The sequence below is a fragment of the Cololabis saira genome, chromosome 6 (genome assembly GCF_033807715.1).
Source record: "Cololabis saira isolate AMF1-May2022 chromosome 6, fColSai1.1, whole genome shotgun sequence".
Taxonomy (NCBI): domain Eukaryota; kingdom Metazoa; phylum Chordata; class Actinopteri; order Beloniformes; family Belonidae; genus Cololabis; species Cololabis saira.
Window position 1 is genome coordinate 38,526,492 of NC_084592.1, and position 18,726 is coordinate 38,545,217.

An 18,726-nucleotide genomic window follows, 5' to 3' on the forward strand; every position below is an offset into this window, starting at 1 on the left:
GTGGACCTCAACCTCTGATCCTTGATAGAAACCAGGTGGAGGTCAGCACAGTTACAGATAAAAGCTTTAGGGTTTCTACTCTTAAAGACATAAAACCTACAGAGGAGAAATTTGAAAGAAAGATCTCAGGTCCACACAGAAAGGACAAAACCCAAGAAGAACCAACAGAAACCATAGAAACTAGATCTGTAGTGGTCCAACCAGGACATTCTCCAAAAGAATCAATATCATTGAAAGAGAAGCAGAAATTAGCTGAAACAAAAAAGACAGCAGACAAGAAAACGCCATCAAAGTTTGTCAGGGATAAAACCGAAAACATCAGCGTTATTGAAGGTAGGACAACAACCTCACCAGAGGAATCATCTGAAGAAGAAGTATCACAGGTGTCTGCTGTCGCCTACAAGTCAGGGATGGATCGGTCCCAGGACAGCTCGGAGGAGGAGAAAACCAAGCCGATGATGAGGCCCCAGAAGTCCCCAAAGACTGGAGATGTGATCCATGAGTTTCATTCATCAGTTGTTCCAGGCAAAGTAAGAGAAGTTCTGACACCTCAAGCTTACAAGAAGGAAAGCAAACAGGAACTGGAGACGCTCCAGATCAGGACTGGAACTGGAGGAGTTGACTTCGACGACGTTGACAATGAACCATACAACACTAAAATCATGGACGATCCTGGAAAAGTGAGACGACAGACGACAGCTAAAGATGATGACCAGGTCAAAGAGGGCCTGCTTAAGGACAAGGACATCCAGATTTATAGAAAAGGAAAGTCAAAACCTACAGAGACAAAAATAGGACAGGAACAAATAGAAATTAAGGTTTCAGTTCCTCCATTAAGAGAAGAAACTTATGAGAAACCAAAGGTCGAAGCAACTTCTGAAGAACATGAGAAAATCCCAAAAAGTGACTCTATACCAGCTCAACAAGAACACGACGTTTCAGACAGAGTTTCTCAAAAGATGAGAAGACAAAAAATTGTCATACCTAAAGAGGCTGCAGACAAACAAATCCCACCTAAATCTGTCACAGTTGAGGATAAACCCCCAAAAACTAGTCAAACTAAAGCCAGACCACCTGACAGAGACCATAAACCCGAAGAACCAATGTCTGAGCGTCCAGCAGTTGATGAGGACATGTTAACTGAGACACTTGGTGGACCTCAACCTCTGATCCTTGATAGAAACCAGGTGGAGGTCAGCACAGTTACAGATAAAAGCTCAAGGGTTTCTGCTCTTAAAGACATAAAACCTACAGAGGAGACAGTTGAAAGAAATATCTCCGTTTTATCTGAGGGAGATAAGGCGGAAAAAGGAGCCGCAACCGAGAGAGCGATCAAAGACGCGAGACAGACCGAAGAGAAAGAAGACAAGCCAGTGAAGACGGACCAGCATGCATTTGACGAAGATGAAACATCGACAAAGCAAACAGGAAGCAATCAAAGGGACGATGAGGTTGTTTTAGTGAGAGAGAGCACATCCGAGATGGTCAGAGGTCTTCCACCAACGTGTGAGAAAGCTAAACATCGTCCTCCATCTAAAAAGGAGCCAGACTCTGGGACTGACTCCGGGCCAGTTACAGTTGAGAGCCTCCAGTCTAAAACCGGCGTTGTTAAAGCGAGTTTTCATAGCGTTTCTGTGGACGGAGAGCGCGAGCAGCAGCAGGTGGAGAGGAAAGCTTCACGAACGCCTGTTATGAGCATGGCCTTGTTAAAACCACTGACTGCAGACAATTTAGATGTTCCACCTGAAACTCCACAGCCATATGTTCCTCCTGGGGATCTGCAGCAAAAGATCCCACCAGGAGAAATGGCTGTTTACAAGCCAACTGATATTTCTATGGAGACTGAAAGTGAATTAAAGGAATTGTATCAAAGTGAAAAGATGAAAAAGACACAGAGGGAGTTAAACGTTGAACTATTGGACGATACAGGGAGAAAAACATCACTGCACGGCCAAGATGCTTTAGAAAAGTACAGCAAAAAAGTTCAGACTGAGGCGCCAGAACAGGTTGTACGTGAAAGAGACACGCCTGGCGTTACGGTAGGAGACATTCGGTCAAAGGTCGTCACAGTAAAAGCTGAGACGGTTGCCGGTCATCCGCTGGAAGAAACAACAATGAAGTCAGAACACATTACGAGTAAATCTGCAGTAACATCTGTACCTGAGCTGAAACCTAGAGCGGTCGTCAGAGCAGATGACAGAGCAGACGTGAACACCGGTAGACAAACTCTGGACGGCGCAGAGCTGGACGTTAGAGGAGGTGTCTCTGCTGGGACAGATGAACGGCCAGAAAGGGAGGAGCTGATAAAAGCCCAGCGAGATAAGGTCTATCATGCTTCAGAATTAGAGGAGAGTCCTAAAAAAGGCGTAACCAGGGCGACGCGGTCCAAAGCTGATACCAGTGATGTGGTTTGTGATGAGCCCATCGTAACCAAACCCTCAGTAACAGATAAAACCAAAAATTCTGACCACAAAGCAGACCCTTCAGAACACTTGAGTAGGGAACAGGAACTGGAAGCTGTGCGTGCTGGATTCACGCCTCCTCCAGAGCACAGACCCTTCACCGGGCAAGAGGTAGAAGGTCCAGGGAGTCGGCGCATCGTGGAAACTAGGGCGACGATTCTGGAACCTGGAGGCAAAGAAAGTGTCTCCCTCCAAGAAGCTTCCAGAGGTACAGAGGGGAGCACAAGTTTGTTATCTGAGCACCATTCACCGAGCACTTTCCCATGGGGATGTCCCAGATTCATTACTCTTTGTCGCCATGGTTTCAGGAGGATGATCCATATCACATCACCCATTCTTGTTGAGCATGCTCTGTTCTTGCTGCTAGCTGTGAAGAGCAGCCCACAAAGACCACCTCTTTTTGTCTCTGATAGCTAAACCTCCACAGCGTAGGTTGGTTTTATCACCGTTTTTTTTTTATTAATAATTGTCTGATCGTTGTGTCTGTCACATTTCCTTGCACTTGCGCATATCAGAAGCAAACCAGCAGGTGAGGTGTTTTGCTCTTCCACCTGTGTGTTTTTTCTGTCCAATCGTTGTCTGTGAGGGGTTCAGTGTTCACCCCGTCAGCTTCCACGCGGCTCTCACTGTCGTCTCGTTTCATTTCCAAGTTCCCGTCAAGGAAAAGGAGGCGCCGCCAGCGAAGGCAGTCGCTCCTCCCGAAGGTAACCCATTTCTTCTGAACGTGTTCATGTTTGTGTGTGTTGTTGAAGGCATTCGTAAAAAGAACACCACTCTTAAGAAAATGTGCATCTTTGAAGCCTGAAAAGAAGATAATATGATAAGCTTCTCCAGCCAGAGAAGATAAGATAAAAGAAATGAAAGCATGTGGTTAAAAAGCAGAACGTAGCAGCCGTGGTCCTCCCTTCACTTCCCTCTTTATTGTGTACTTGAAGAGGGCAAAGCGAAGCCAGCTGTCAAAGTTCCAGAGGTTGCCAAAAAGCCCGAAGTTACAGAGAAACCAAAGGAGGAGAAGAAGATCTCCCCACAAGAAAAGACAAAGCCAGGTATCCAGACAGTAGTGTCATAGAAAGACTGTGATTTGGTGATACTTTACTGTGCTTCAGTGCTTTTTCTTTTTCAACAATTGAAGTGGGTAAGCCACAGCCGAAGGCTGAACCGACCAAGAAGGTAACGCCAGAAGAAAAACCAGCTGTGGTAGCAAAGATCACTCCTGAGACAGGTAGAGATATTTAAAGGCCTCAAAAAGAAGTTTCCTCTTTTCTCTTTTTACTTACCTCAATCTTTTTCACATCTTATTTCACCGCAGCATGTGTTGATGATATGTTTTGTGTCTTTTCTGTTGTTCCTCACACTTACACAACCGCTACCATCAGTAAAACCCCTCCTGGTGTGTGTTTTTTTTCACGTCTGTTGTCGTGGACTCTTTAGTGCAACATGAGCATGAACCCTTTGGATCCCCCTTAACTTCATTACAACTTTCTATTCTTAAGCCAGCTGCTTTTCTTTATATCGTTCATCTAAATCAGGTGAAGGTGAACCACTTCTATGTGTGTCTGTGTTTTAATAACTGTTATCACTGGATGTTTTTCGTGACAGTCTTACTGTTTCTTACAATCTTTTCATTAAAACTCTGATATTTTTTCTTCGCAACCAATAAGATGGCCTAATTAACGACTTTCTGAACTATACTTCTGTGTTAGATGAGACCAAAGGACCCGTCCAAGCTCCCGGTGGAGTCAAGAAAGGTAAGAACAGTCATTACCTCCCACTTCACACAACATCCACAAAACTGAAGAAAACTCCCCTTGTCTCTATTCAGTACGCTCGGACTAATTGTCATGTCATTTAACATGTTCTTCTGGGGTAAAGATAAGTGAGTCCTTGCAGTCTTTGTGTCTAAATTCGCACTTACATGGTCTCGACTGTAATTTTTGTTTAAAGGTATAGTCAGTAATGTTGGAGAGCTAGCAAGATTTGAAAGTGGCACCTCCTCTAAGCCCCGCCCCCTCCTCCCCCTCTCATCAGCACTCCGTCCAAAGCCACGCCCATGTGCATCCTGCCCACCCAATCAAAGTTATGGGGATCCTTTATTTTTTTATAATTTTATTTTTTTATAAATATAATCCCCACGGACCCCACGGTCCGTGGCAGACCCCCAGTAGCGGACAACCTGCGCCGCAGAATCGCACTTTGGCTTTCTTTTTTTAGCCTTTTTAGCAGGGCGAGCCGTTACATTCGACGTGACAAGTGCGTGCATGGGACGGAGGGGGGCGTGGGCGGGACTTAAAATGAAGGCATCTGATTGGTTCTTTCCCCCCTGCCAATCCTCTGGTCCTCTGACCAATCCGTGCCATTCGGTGCGCAAAAAACAGATTGGTCAGAGTTTTTACAGGATTAAAGCTGTCAGAGAGGTCAGATTTTTTTCTTTCTTTTTTCTGAACACATTATTCACTGGCTACTCTCAGGATGGAAGGACCATTTCACCCAGTATAAAAATAAATGTTTTTGAATACGATTACAGACTATACCTTTAATTTCAACCATGTAAGGTATGTGTGTGTTTTGTAGTTGTTTGTATAAATTGTGATGTCTTTTAATGTCACGTCTTTGCTGCTTCAGAAACAATTCTGCACAAAAAAGGTAAAATTCATTTGGAAGAAGAGGGGACATTTGAGATTCCCACCTTGAAGAAAACAACCAAAGTCACGAGGGAAGTGGAAGAGGAGCAAGAGATCATCACCCTGAAGAAGATACCATCGGTTCCGATGACAGAGGCTGAAGCGGAGGAAAAACGTCAGACGGTCACTATGACCACCGTCTTTCATGCAGAGACGATGGTGCACGAAGAAGAAGCTTTTGAAATGTTAGTTTCCACCAGGAAAACTGTGGAGGAGATGAAGCCAAGAGACAAAGCAGATGTGGGGAAAAAGCCAGATGTGTTCGAGCCTAAACAGGAGGAACAAAAAGAGGCTCCTAAAGCGGCATGGACCCGCCAGAAGCCCACCCCCAAAGATGAAAAACCAGAAGACAAGATATCTCTAAAGATAACTCCAAAAGCACCAAAGGATGAGGAACCTGCCCCACCCAGTGCAGCCATGAAAAAAGTGAAAAAGTTGCCAAAGGATGAAGCAGAACCAGAGGAGGTCAAACTAAAACCTTTTGAGAAACCTCTGAAACCATCAGAGGAGCCAGAGAAAGATAAGAAGGAGACGACTGAGAGAGACAAGATACCTTTCCAGAAGAGAGAGAAGACCCCCAGAGAAGTGGACACCAAGGAACCTGCAAAGAAACCCGAGGAGGCACCACTAGAGATAAAGGAGCCACCAGCTAAGGTGGCAAAACCAGTAGATAAGAAGAAAACTCCAGACAAGGAGCCTGAGGAGGTCAAAGCACCCACCAAAGTCAAGAAGCTCCCTACAGTTGAACAGGAGATAGAAAGTGTCAAGCTAAAGCCCTTCTCCAAACGATCCAAAGATGCTGCAGAGCCTGAGAAAAAAACAGCAGAAGAAAAAGAGAAGAAGCCATCTGATGACCCGCTGCGTCGTCGCATAAGTCCCGGTGAAAAACCAAAGGCACGAGAGCCAGAGGCCGGGCCAAAGAAACCCGAGGTCCCTGAAGCACCACCGATGAAACCAGATAAGCTAAAGGAGACAGAAGTTGTTCCAGAGGAGAAGCCATCTCCTGCTCCATCCCCTGTTAAGAAACCTGACAAGGTTTCTGAAGACGTTCCTGAAGAGCCCAAGGCTGTTGAACGGAAGAAGGGAGTCATACCCAAGGAAAAAGAGGAGAAAGAAGAAGTTGCGCTTAAACCAGTGGAACATCTCAAGAAAGCAGAACTTAAAAAGACACCGTCTCCTAAAGTTGACAAGCTAAAACAAGCAGAAGCAGTTCCAGTTGAAAGGAGGCCAAGTGTTGACAAACTGAAAAAGGTTCCAAAAACTGTTACACCCAAAGACTCCATTGAAGCTGTGACTCTCAAAAAGGTTCCAAAGAAGCCATCACCAAAGGGTGCAGAACCTTCAAAACCTGGCAAGGAGAAGGTTCCCCTGGTCAAGGAGGTCTCTCCTGGAGCTACCGAGATGAAGAAGATTGCCACTCAGCCTGAGGAGGAGGTAACTGAGTTTGAAGCAGAGGGAGTTGACCAGGAAGACGAGGCCTGGGCCTTGCAGCTGGTTCCACAGGAGAGTTATGGCTCGGAGGACTGGGAGGGAGAGGAAGGTGCTCTGGAGGCTCCAGGGGTGACCAGGAGAGGTGAGATGGTGGCAACGTCAATTCGTTGGGTGGTGACCAAGAAAACCCCCTCACTTCATGCTTTGAATAATTTCTACCCATTCCCAACATAATGCCTCCATCTAAATCTCCGTCATCGCGCCATTTTTTCACTGTGATACGATTTACGCCATCTCTTTCTTGCAGTTCTGTTCTCATCCCGTGTGTCTCTCTGTTGATCATTTTCATCGCTTTTGGACGTCTCTGATACCCGTTTGTCTGCCATTTCAGCATCCTCCCATTCTCATCACCCCAGCGTGTGTTGTCCCCATCATGTCATCTTTACATCCATGGTCTTTATGTCTTCATGTTTCAAAAACGCTGACAAGACATTATCCATCAATCTGTTTTTCTCTATCTACATTTAAATGCCATTACTTACCCAGAATCCCTTAATGTCATTATCTTCTAATCCATCCAAACAAACATGACATTGTCTGTCACTTGTGTGTTTGTGAAGATGTTATTAGCAGAAAATTAACTGTAACTGATCATCAACAGAGGGTCAGCCGGCAGGAGAAGAAGCAGGAAGAGGTAGAGGTAGAGGCCTGAAAGGTAAGTCTGGTGTCCTGATAGAACAACAGTCATCTTCTGTGCCAATGCCAGAGACTGAACTGGTCTTTGCACCGCATTTCAGCCAAGCAGACCCCGTCCCCGGGTGAGGGCAGGGGCCGCGGGCTGAAGCCTGGGGGCAAGGGCACACCACCAGAGGAACCAGGATTTGCAGGATTTAAGCTCAAAGCCGTCCCGCTGAAGTTCATCAAGAAGATCCAGGACCTCTTTCTGAAGGAGGCTGAATCCGTCGGCACGGCTGCTATCTTTGAGTGTGAGGTGTCACCCTCCACCGCCATCACCTCTTGGATGAAAGATGGCGGTAACCTGCGTGAGAGTCCCAAGCACAAGTTCACTTCTGACGGCAAAGATCGCAAGTTGAGCATCATTGACGTCCAGCTGTCCGACAATGGCGAATACACCTGCCTGGCCAAGAACGCTGGCAAGGAGATTCAGTGCACAGCCAAGCTGGTCGTTGAAGGTATTACATTTGTTCTGCTATAAAAAGGGAAAAGTGTTAGATGTAGTGTTGTGTTAGATGGTTCATTGTCTTTTACCGTCTTCTCACAGAGCTCCCTGTGAAATGGATCAAAGAGCTTGACGAGGAGACGTCGTCAATGAAGGGCCAGCCCATCTACATGACCTGTGAGTTGAACAAGGAGAAAGACGTGACCTGGAAGAAGAACGGCACGGTCCTGAAGAAACGCGAGGGCAAGGTTCAGATCAATGTCATCGGCATGCAGCACGCTGTGACCATCCAGAAATCCACTGAGGAGGACGCTGGGACATACACCTGTGAAGTGGACAACCAGGAGGAAGAAGTCAAGACCACCACAAACGTCAAAGTGATCGGTAAGATGAAAAGTACATGTTTTACAGGAAGGGTACTTGTCGATCAGTTGTTTAGCTCACTCTCGTTTTACAGCAAGAGATCATGCTCATAAACTGGACATTAAAGTGACACAAAGCATCTTTTACAGGTCTTATTTCACCTTTTTTCTGGGTGGTTAAGTTGCTTTTATGAGGTTAAATCTCGTTCTGTCTCTTGTTCAGGCACACTTGTGTTTTCTCTTCCTCACATCTTCCATCTGCTCTTTCCTGAGTCTTTTTCTCACCTCTACCAAGATGTCCGCTGTAGTTTAGTGAGCCAGACTTTTCTTTATCTTCATCACCTGTAATCGTTGATGTGTGTCATGAAGTGATACACAGTTGTAGTTGTCACACTTTGGTGGTTTTGGCCACAAGTGGACAGTGTTTACTGCAAGTAATCAAATATTAAGACAAAAATATCTCTCGTTGTTGCTATGAAGGCAGATGGGAAAAACATGAGACTGCAGGAACATTTTAACAATATTCATCAAATGGAGAATGTCGTGTTTGGTTTTGATGAATTCAACCTCACTGATGTTCAACTCCAACAGAAATCGTCAAAGACTGGATCGTAAAGCCACTGAAAGACGTGCACGTGAAGCCAAAAGCCAACGCTACATTTAAATGTGAGCTTTTCAAAGACACTCCCAACTGGAAGTGGCTCAAGGGAGAGAACGAGATCCCTCCATCCGACAAGTACGAGATCAAGAAGGACGGAAAGCAGCTGATGCTGACCATCAAGAACTGCCAGCCCGACGATGTATTAGACTACTCCTTGGAGGTGGAGGGACGCACCTATACCGCCAAGCTAACTTTAGGAGGTTTGTCCATTGACCTGTTCGTGGTCCTTTAACTGTGGGTCAGTTTTAACATTGTGATACTTACGAGGACTGATCCTCATTTACAGAGCGTGAGGCTGAGATCCTGAAGCCCCTGAGCAGCGTGGAGGTGGTTGAGAGGGAAGATGCCGTGTTTGAGACGGAGATCTCAGAGGACGATGTTCCAGGGGAGTGGAAACTCAAAGGGGAGCTTTTGACCAGATCCCCCGTAAGACTTGTAGAACCTGTTTTTATTAAGTTTTGTTAAATACTAATGTACTTTCTTTGGTTTGATGCTGGTTTACAATTAACAATGTACTTGCCAGACCTGTGATATTCAAATGGAGGGTCCGGTGCGTAGGCTCACACTGAAAAACTGCCAGTTGGATCAGGCCGGAGAAGTGTCCTACCAGGCTCTGAATGCTGTAACAACCGCAATGCTGAACGTCAAAGGTAAGAGCTGCTCCTGGTGTCCAGCGCCACAACCGCCGGGTTCTCTAATTCTATGATATAAGCTGTAAAAATAAAGGCGTAAGGTCCGCGTGATCAAATAAAGCTTCAAGGCACCTGAGAGCGGACCTTAGACCTTTATTTGACAGACCAGGTCTGTCAGATGGATTGTTTGTGCCACTTATTGCAGCCTGTGAAGACCCCAAGGAATTTCAATGTGGGATCCAACTGTTTCTGTCTGTCAAAATGGTTTCCTGTTCCTGATGTTTTGTGTGTTGTCCTGTTTGTCTTCTCATTGGAAAGAGAAACATCTCCATTGGTCTGTCTGGTTTGTCTCAGTGGTGTGTTGGGACCATCGGTGGTCCAATGTTTCTGTGTTACATCTTCTATGGCCAGTTTATTAGTAACACCAGCGCCATTTCCATGGATCTGTCTCTCGTCCGAGATGTTTGAGTTGATGTTTAAAGAGCAGAAGATGGATGATGAGCAGAAGACCTGTGCCAACCGAACAAGAAGATGATCTGTTCCATCTGTGTGCTTCAATGGGTGAAATGAAAGAAGCTCTTCGATGATGGCCAACCCATGGATCACTTCCTCCACGGCAGATCCTCCAATTTTCTTTGTTTCAGGATGTCCAAGAGAATTTGTTTGGTTTAGGGTCAAGTCCGGTGGAGAAGAAGGTGTACTAATAAACTGGCCTGTTACTGTGGTGTTGTTGTTCTGTTGTGTTGTTGATGTCCTGTCCCCTGTGTCGTCCTTCAACCCAGAACTCGAAATGGACTTTGTTGTCCCGCTGACGGATGTTTCTGTGCCAGAAAAGAAACAGGCTAAGTTTGAATGCACCGTCAGAAAGGATGTTGCTAAGGTCATGTGGTATAAAGGGGCTGACATCATCACCCCAGACCAGAAGTATGACATAATTGATGACGGGAGGAAGCATATATTGGTTATAAACTGCTGTGAGTTTGACGATGAGGAAGATTATACGATCGAGGTTTTGGGAAAAACTTCGACAGCCAGACTCACAGTGGAGGGTAAGTGTTGAACACCGAGTCCTGGACACCCTGACTGCATTCACTGAGCCGGGGGGCTCCTCTTGCAAGTTAACTCACATGGGCGTGTTTTATTAATGCAATTTTAGGTATCAGGCTAAAATGCATTACACCGTTAAAGGACCAAACAGTGAAGGAAGGCGAAACAGTTCGCTTTGAGCTGGAGTTGTCCCACGAAGACATCCCCGTCACCTGGTACAAAAATGACGTTAAAATCCATCCCAGCAGAACTGTCGTCACCCATGCGGATGGAAAGAAACACATCTTAGAAATTAAGGGAGTGACTCTGGATGACATCTGCCAAATAAAGGCAGAGGCCAAAGGAATCCCTTCCATGGCCAATCTGACGGTCATAGGTAAACCAGCCATCTCTCTCTTCCTGACTTCTTCTTCAGATCTTTGTATATTATGTCCAGATTCTTTCTTCGTTGTGTGTCTGTGTGTTTTTCCCTGTGTGGTCTGTACCTCGTAAACGTGTTGCATATGTGTATTTGAGAGTCACCTTGGCTGTCCCCGTTCTAGAGGGAGACCCGTACTTCACGGTAAAACTGCAGGACTACACTGCAGTGGAGAAAGATGACGTGGTTCTAGATTGCGAGCTCAGCAAAGACGTTGACGTCATGTGGTACCACAACGAGGACGAAGTCAAAGCCTCAAAGACAGTGACCGTAAAAGCAGAGGGCAAACGCAGAACCCTCGTCATCAAGAGAGTCGGAGACCAAGACAAAGGACAGTATGTATGCGACTGTGGAACAGACAAGACGACAGCGGAGCTTCACATCGAAGGTAAAGACAGAGCTTGTTTTTGAGTCTTAATGCTGCTTTCTGTTGAGGAACCATTCGAACGGGACATCAGCTGCAGCACCTCCTAACCACACCTTGATAGCCCTCATCACCTTTAAATCACTCTTTCGGTGTCATCTCGTCTCCATCAACGCTGTCTGTGAAACACTGCAAGAGTAGCCTCTGCAGAGGAAAGATCTACCTCTACTCTTGTAGTGTTCTTCCACTCTTAACTCGTGTCTCTTTCTTTCACGATTGTGTTTCTAAAAACCCATCCCTCATTGAAGATACTAAACCCCTCCTTCATCGTCTCTCTATGATCGCTCCCTGTAGAACATGCAGGGTCGTCTCACCATTTTCATAAGACCCACCATGTGGTTTCCCCTCATCAACATTAACATTCCACCTCCATCTGTGTTGTCTATGTTCTGTTCACGCGTCTGCACATCCTTAAATTTAGTGGAACATCTCAGTCTCAGAATGTCCTCAATCAGAACTCTGCTCCCTTCTCTCAAACATCAGCTCGCCACATCAAGGTGGTCCGACCCATGTACGGCACCGAGGTGTTCGATGGAGAGACGGCTCGATTCGAGGTCGAGCTCAGCGAAGACGACGTCCACGGCCAGTGGAAACTGAACGGAGAAGTTCTCAGTCCGTCCGCTGTATGTCCCAGTTGTCACACGTGGTTACATCCTCCTTCTGTTTTACTCTGTTGAGACAAGATGTTAAGTTAGGGGTTGTTAGGTTTGCTGTTAGCTGTAAACGTTGCCGTGACAACACTTTTGCTGAAATGCTGAAGTTTGTTGGCCGCCCCGCAGGATGTTGAGATCGTGGAGGATGGCGCCAAACACACTCTGGTCTTTTACAACTGCAGAGTGCCTCTGACCGGCGAGCTCACGTTCACAGCCGCCAACGCCAAGTGTTCTGCTAACCTGAAAGTCAAGGGTGAGCCCAACTTCTTGTGCCTTTTCTGAAGACGCTCACAAGGTTTTGTTTCTCTGGAAATGAAATGCTTTTTGCATTTTATGGCAGGATGCTATGCTCATCCTGCTTTTCGGATGCTGCAACTCCAAATAGATCCCAAATAACATGGAGTTGTGAGCTGTGACAGCTGATCGAGAGCAACCCAGTGTGGTGTGACTCTCTTTTAGACCGCAGTATTTTTGTGGAAGATCTCTTTCTTTTCTTTTTTTTTTCCTGAGCGCTCCAATCGCACCTCGATGTTAACGCTGTCATGTCTGGTTCAACAGAGCTGCCGGTCTCGTTCATAACGCCTCTGGCTGACGTACATGTGTACGAAAGGGACGAGGCAAAGTTTGAGCTGGAAATTTCCAGAGAGCCCAAAAGCTACCGTTGGCTGAAAGGGGCTCAGGAGCTGTCAAACGATGACAAGTTTGAGCTCCAAGTGGAGGGGAACCGACACACCCTGGTTGTGAAATCGGCCCTATACGAAGATGAGGCCAAATACATGTTTGAGGCCGAAGATAAGAGGACATCTGGAAAGCTGTTTATCAAAGGTAAACGCTGGTCCGGCACCGCCCTCTGTCTGACAGGAACGGTTTGATGCGGACATGAGCACAAATGCGCTCGTTGAATGATTTTATGTTTGCCGAAAGCCTTTAAATGCCAGTCATTCAGTTACTGCCAACATTTGCCCAAATCTTCTCTCTGGCGCCATCTCAAACGGACAGAATGTAACATACTCGCTATGCCCGTTTTCCCATATAAGACATTTATTTTAAGACTTTTCTCATTTGCACTGACAGTGAAGTTTGTAAAAGGCTTTAGGCAAACATACTGTGGAAGTGCATTTCTTTGCGCTCATCATCACCATGACAACGGCTGGTGGGAGTTTGTATTCACCTCGCTATGAATGTAATTTCTCGTCAGGTATTCGCCTCGAATTTATCAAACCAATTAAAGACGTGACTGTAAAGGAACGTGAAACGGCAGAGTTCAGCGTCGAACTCTCTCACGAGAAGATCCCGGTGGTGTGGTATAAAAACGATGTCCGCCTGCACCCGAGCAAAGTGGTGCACATGTCCCAGGAAGGGAAGGTCCACACGCTGGCCTTCAAGGAGGTCACACTCGATGACACATCCTCGATCAGAGTGGAGGCCATGGACAAGACGTCGGAGGCCATGCTGACTGTTCTTGGTTAGTATCGTCTTCTAGAGGGTGAAGTCACATGTCCCAGCTTTCCTCCCCGACCGTTTTATCAGTTAACCGTGACGCATTGCTGTATTGAAGGGTTCCTCTTTCGTTTGAGCAGTTTTGAACTGGTCAATGCGGGTGTTTGCTTGCAGAGGGTGACCTCTACTTCACAGTCAAACTGCAGAACTACACTGCGGTGGAGAAGGACGAGGTGATCTTGTCCTGCGAGCTGAGCAAGCCCAGCGGCGAGGTGAAATGGTTCAAAGACGGAGAGGAGATCTACCCGTCCAAGAACATTCTGTTCCAGTCCGATGGGAAGAAGCATATGCTGATCATAAAGAAGGCGGCGAAGAACAGCATGGGAGTTTACACCTGCGACTGCGGCATCGACAAAACCACAGCAGACCTGAACATAGAAGGTAATACCGGTGGCAGTCCAGACACGCCCCCCCAGACCCCGCCTCTGCCGCAGAGTCAGGCTCCGCCCGCTGGCTTCTCCACGCTGTGATGGGACAGCTGTTCATCTCCTCTCCATCGTTTGTCTCCATATGTTCTGTGTCTCTGTGTCTATCGTAACACTTGAAGACAATCCAAACCTGAGCTCACGGCTGAGGGTTCTCGAAAATGTTCACGCTCAAGTCATAGTCGCAGTAGCTCAAACCTCTCTTTGACCTCTACAAAACCTCTCCTTGACCTTGACAAAACCTCTCTGTGACCTCTACAAAACCTCTCGGTGACCTTTACAAAACCTCTCTGTGTAAAAGCATTCTCGAGGCATCCGCAGCTGTAAAAACTCTGCTGGGTTGGTTGTTTTCAAGGATTATTCAGTGTTGTCTGCTTCTGCACAAACTGTAAGACGCTCTGAATGAGAGCGTCAGCTCCTCGCTGAACTATAGTACGTCTTCATGTCCACAGTCTGTCCTTCATTGATCTCCAAACTCCACTGCACTATTTCCTCTGCCAGTTCTTTCAGACCATCTGGGTTTTGTTTTTTTTCTGTAACGTCCCTTTGAACCTCCACAGAGCGCGACATTAAGGTCCTTCGCCCGCTGCACAGCGTCGAAGTCACAGAGACCGAGATGGCTGCGTTTGAGACGGAGATCTCTGCAGACGACCTCCATGCCGTCTGGAAACTGAAGGGAGAGACACTCCACCCATCTGCTGTGAGTCAAATAAGACAAAATAAAAAATGTGGTCCAGTTTGGGTCACTGTTTAGTTAAATCAGCAAAGTTCAGTCTTTTCGTTTGATCGTTAATTCAGGACTTTTTGTTTTGGATGAGGACTGAAGTGCAGATGTTTGTTGACAGGATGTGGAGATCAAGGAGGATGGCGCCCGACACTCGATAATCCTCTTCAACTGCAAAAAGGACATGACCGGAAGCGTTGATTTCTCGGCAGCGAACGCCAAATCCACAGCTCAGCTCAGAGTTAAAGGTGAGAAAAGCAATCACAGATACTTGGTGCTGTTGACAGACGGACGGGACTCAGTCTGGAACCAGTAAACTGGAGCACTAGGAGTCGAGAAAAACTCCCAGTACCTGCGTCCAAATCCTGAGCGAGGGACAAAACTTTATGAACACAGAAAAGTATATTTATTTTGTAAAATTTTATATTTGTTTTATTAAAACTTTATTCTTATTTTTATTCCAAAGCACAGAACACGTCCATCTGAGCAGAAAATTAAATAATAATTACCCTCCTCACATATCTCTGCCTGCAAACGTGACGCAGCTTTACTGTTATATCGCAAAAAATTATCATTTATAGTCTTTTAGACCAGAATAGTATCAGTTAGTTACAAATCTGACATAATTCAGTTGCATCTCATCCCAATAAATAAAAATCCGCTTTTGCATGCTCAGTGAGCGTGCACGTACCGCTGGTCCGTACCGCCGGTCCGTACCGCTGGTCCGTACCGCCGGTCCGTACCGCCGGTCCGTACCGCTCCCTAGAGACACCAGCGCTTCAGCAGAAGTTTGAATCAAATGTTTGCAGCCTTGTTTTCTGATTTTCGGGGTACAACATGAACGCAGCTCTGCAAACTGAGCTGGCAGAGGTGAGCAGGGCAAACGCAGGACTGTGAAACTGAAACTGAAGTATTTATTTTAGGGTTTTGTGGCTTTATGTAGCCTCCATTGAAGCAGTTTGACGGGATGTTCAGACCAGAGGCAGAAGGGAACACAACGAAGATGGCCCCCAGGCCCAGAGGGGAACCGGGGTCGTATACGGGACACCAGCTCAGCTGAGCGAGCTGCCCAGTACCCCGACTAGAATACTCTTATATATGAGTCACAGAAAAACAAAATTATTTTCCTCTGCTCACAAAGTTTGGCCTGCTTGCTGGGGATTTTGGCACAGGTGAAAGGATGGCTTCTCTGCCTCAACTTTACCCGCTGACCACCGAGGACATCCTCGTCGTTTTTCTCTTAAGTTGATGGTTTGGTTTCCCGCCAGTGATGCTGAACGAAGCTGCCAACACCTGAGGCTGATGCTCCTCAGCTTCATGTCATGTCTCTGACCTGAGCTCGGTGAAGCTGAACCATCACTTGCTCGTCTTGGGTTCGCTGACTTCGGCTTCAGCAGCTCTCAGCACAAAGACTGACGCTGATGTAACGTGTACATCTGTGAGCGTTGGAGGTGGCGTGAGGCTCAAACATTAGCCTTTCATCAATCTGAACATGCAGCTCAGACGCATCATGGGACATATTCTCATGGACATTTTGAATCTTTCTGGTGGGACTGAGTTCAGCGTCTGAGACAAAAATGTTCTCTCAGCTGATGATGTGATGTCCTTCTTATTTTAACTCTTACCCAACGCCAGGCACAGAAAACGTAAAAGCAACATTTAAAAGCAAATGCTGCAGTAAAAACCTCCAGCGGAGTCTCTCCGCTTAATTTACTTCATATTAATACTTTAAATTTGAAAAAGTCCCCGTTATTTATGAATGAAAGCTGACACAATGAAGGTTTAGGCTTCCAGGATGTGACTGGAGTCAAGACATGAAACAAAGATGGAGGTCTCCCGCGGCATCCGTCAGACGTTGGTGATAAAGTTCTCAGACTGACGTGTTAAAGATCGCTACTTAGTGGCTTTAATTCAGGCATGCGAAGAAGCCTGCTGTAAATGTCTGACGCTGATCCTGACCGAAGCGCTGACCGGAGTTCAGAACATGTCAGCGAGTCCTCCACCATTGTGTTGTGGTGGAGCGTTGGGTAACTGCTGCCAGGAGCCCACATTCCCCTTTTCTGGGGAATTTGCAGGCGGGGAGATTGACAGGAGCAGACTGACTCCTCCTGATGGTTTTGGCAGACGTGGGCCGCCGGCCAATAACGCTCCTCAGTTATTTTAGAACCTGCATGCCTTATCCAGAGCGGGTCCTCGGGGGTTGGCCGGGGGGAGGCCGCAACCCCGCGTCTGACTGGTTTCTGCAGGCCGTGTTCGTCTGACGGCAGCTCGTATGCTAATGAGCCTCCCAGTGCCAAGTTGCCAGGCGGCTGTCTTCACTTGTCCTCAGGGCTTCCAGTAGCCTGCCGTCACACCGCGCCATGAGGGCCGGCTGCTGAGGATTGTGCCGCGTCTCACTGGGGATTTCTGGGATCTGTTGACGTGTTTCTGAGAGAGGACTAACCATGTCTTCTCCTCAATCCAAAGCTCGACTCATCGTCCTGTCGAGGCCCCTGAACGATGTCACTGTCACCGCCGGGGAGACCGCCACCTTCGAGTGTGAGCTGTCGTACGAAGGCATCGTTGTCGAGTGGTTCCTGGAGGGTACCAAGCTGGAACCCAGTGACAGAGTAAGTCCCAACACACCTGCCTGAGTCTTTACCACATACTGGTCAACTTCCTGAAACACAAGTCGTCGGACTTGTGTTTCAACATTAAGTGACGCTCCACGAGCCCAGGCCTTGGTGGCCGTGGTTCTGGCCCATGTTTCCCTCATCCATCTGTACACAGCGTTCCACGCCGCTGCAGCCCGTCTTCATATAAGGTCCTGCTGGTGGAGGTTCAGGATTCCAGCTGAGCATTTGATCCTGGTTTTGAGATAACGCAAGCACGGAGGCTTTTCTGCACGGCCAGCGTTTCTGTGGAGTTATTTTTAACGGCTGCCGGAGGCTGAGGTGCAGGGCAGGTGGCAACAGGAGACATTTGTCAGCCTCGCCTCCTGCATCGCTGGCAGTTTGGTGAATGTTTGCTCCTGTGCCGCCATAGCTGTTGTTTTCGTGGTGAAACTGAAGCCAAGGCGCGCGTCCGGCCCCTGAAACGGTGTCCCGTGGTAATGGAGCGTTAGTTTGATTATTGGAGGTAACACGAGAGAACCTGAGCCTCGGAGGACACATGATCCCGCCGCTAGTTGTGCAAGCGTGACGTGCTGCACCTCCCACATGCAACAGGAGTGGGATTTCAGATGTTCAAGGACTTTTGATCAAAAACAAGAACAACACTTACATTACGATGGTCATCTCGAGATAATTTAACCAGTTTAAGCTGGAGTTTAAACTTTTAAATCAACTGCAGAAAAACATCATCGTCACGTCACTTAAGAAGCAAAAGTTTAAAGAGCTTGAAATAACTGACCAGATCAGACTGTCCGTCCCCTCCACCACCGCCGATGTTTTCTCCCGTGAAACCGCTGGAAGAGTTGAACTTTAACTGGTTAACTTGACAGTAAGATTAAGTCATGTCCAGCTCGTCTGGCGGGAGTGTTTTCAATCACTTAGAATGTAAAAATAGTCGTAGAATAAAGGAGCGCTTGTTGGATTTGCCCTCGGTGAGTTATGTGTGCGCGCGTTCTGACAGCTCCGAGTCATATACAGGCACGGCCGGGCGGTAAACAGGCCGGCGGGTCAGAGGTGCTGCGGTTTAAATTTGGGGAAGTGAAGCAGCTGTCCGAGTTCGTTTTCGCTGTCAGAGCTCAGCTGACGGAGCGTGTGTGTGTGTGTGTGTGTGTGTGTCCTGCAGAGCTCAGAGGTTCTGTCCAGCTGGCAGGTCCACACACACCGAACTGTCTGGAGCTGATGAAGTCCTGAATCTGACCGACTGAGAGCAGACGTTTGCTGCATACGTCCTTTTCTTGTTGTATACGTTGGTAAACAGTGAATCGATGAACTGTGGACGGTAAAACCTCCAACCTCTGTTAGATCTGGGTCCCTGCAAGGCTCGACCTCCAGATTTTGTGAGGTTTGCATAAACCTCTGAGCAAAGCCATTGGCAGCAACTTCAGACACTTTTTAATGATGAAATTGCTATTTTGACAATTTCTGATCAGTCCAGAAACATTCAGGGAACAGAAATTCATCCTCCTGCTGCATCA

General features: G+C 47.1%; 1 protein-coding gene across 1 annotated transcript in view; it reads left to right on the forward strand.

The window, feature by feature from the left end:
• The window catches only part of ttn.2 (titin, tandem duplicate 2), a 201,301-nt gene that overhangs the window by 87,596 nt on the left and 94,979 nt on the right, over positions 1-18,726 (forward strand). Inside the window, exons 100-122 of the mRNA XM_061722952.1 lie at positions 334-2,670; positions 3,113-3,166; positions 3,398-3,508; positions 3,595-3,684; positions 4,166-4,210; positions 5,085-6,716; positions 7,236-7,289; positions 7,372-7,767; positions 7,857-8,138; positions 8,708-8,977; positions 9,064-9,203; positions 9,301-9,427; positions 10,192-10,458; positions 10,566-10,832; positions 10,999-11,262; positions 11,782-11,921; positions 12,078-12,204; positions 12,510-12,776; positions 13,150-13,416; positions 13,566-13,832; positions 14,437-14,576; positions 14,722-14,848; positions 17,067-17,209. Of these exons, the coding sequence (XP_061578936.1) occupies positions 334-2,670; positions 3,113-3,166; positions 3,398-3,508; positions 3,595-3,684; positions 4,166-4,210; positions 5,085-6,716; positions 7,236-7,289; positions 7,372-7,767; positions 7,857-8,138; positions 8,708-8,977; positions 9,064-9,203; positions 9,301-9,427; positions 10,192-10,458; positions 10,566-10,832; positions 10,999-11,262; positions 11,782-11,921; positions 12,078-12,204; positions 12,510-12,776; positions 13,150-13,416; positions 13,566-13,832; positions 14,437-14,576; positions 14,722-14,848; positions 17,067-17,209 (7,814 nt within the window). The remainder of the gene's footprint in view (positions 1-333; positions 2,671-3,112; positions 3,167-3,397; positions 3,509-3,594; positions 3,685-4,165; positions 4,211-5,084; positions 6,717-7,235; positions 7,290-7,371; positions 7,768-7,856; positions 8,139-8,707; positions 8,978-9,063; positions 9,204-9,300; positions 9,428-10,191; positions 10,459-10,565; positions 10,833-10,998; positions 11,263-11,781; positions 11,922-12,077; positions 12,205-12,509; positions 12,777-13,149; positions 13,417-13,565; positions 13,833-14,436; positions 14,577-14,721; positions 14,849-17,066; positions 17,210-18,726) is intronic.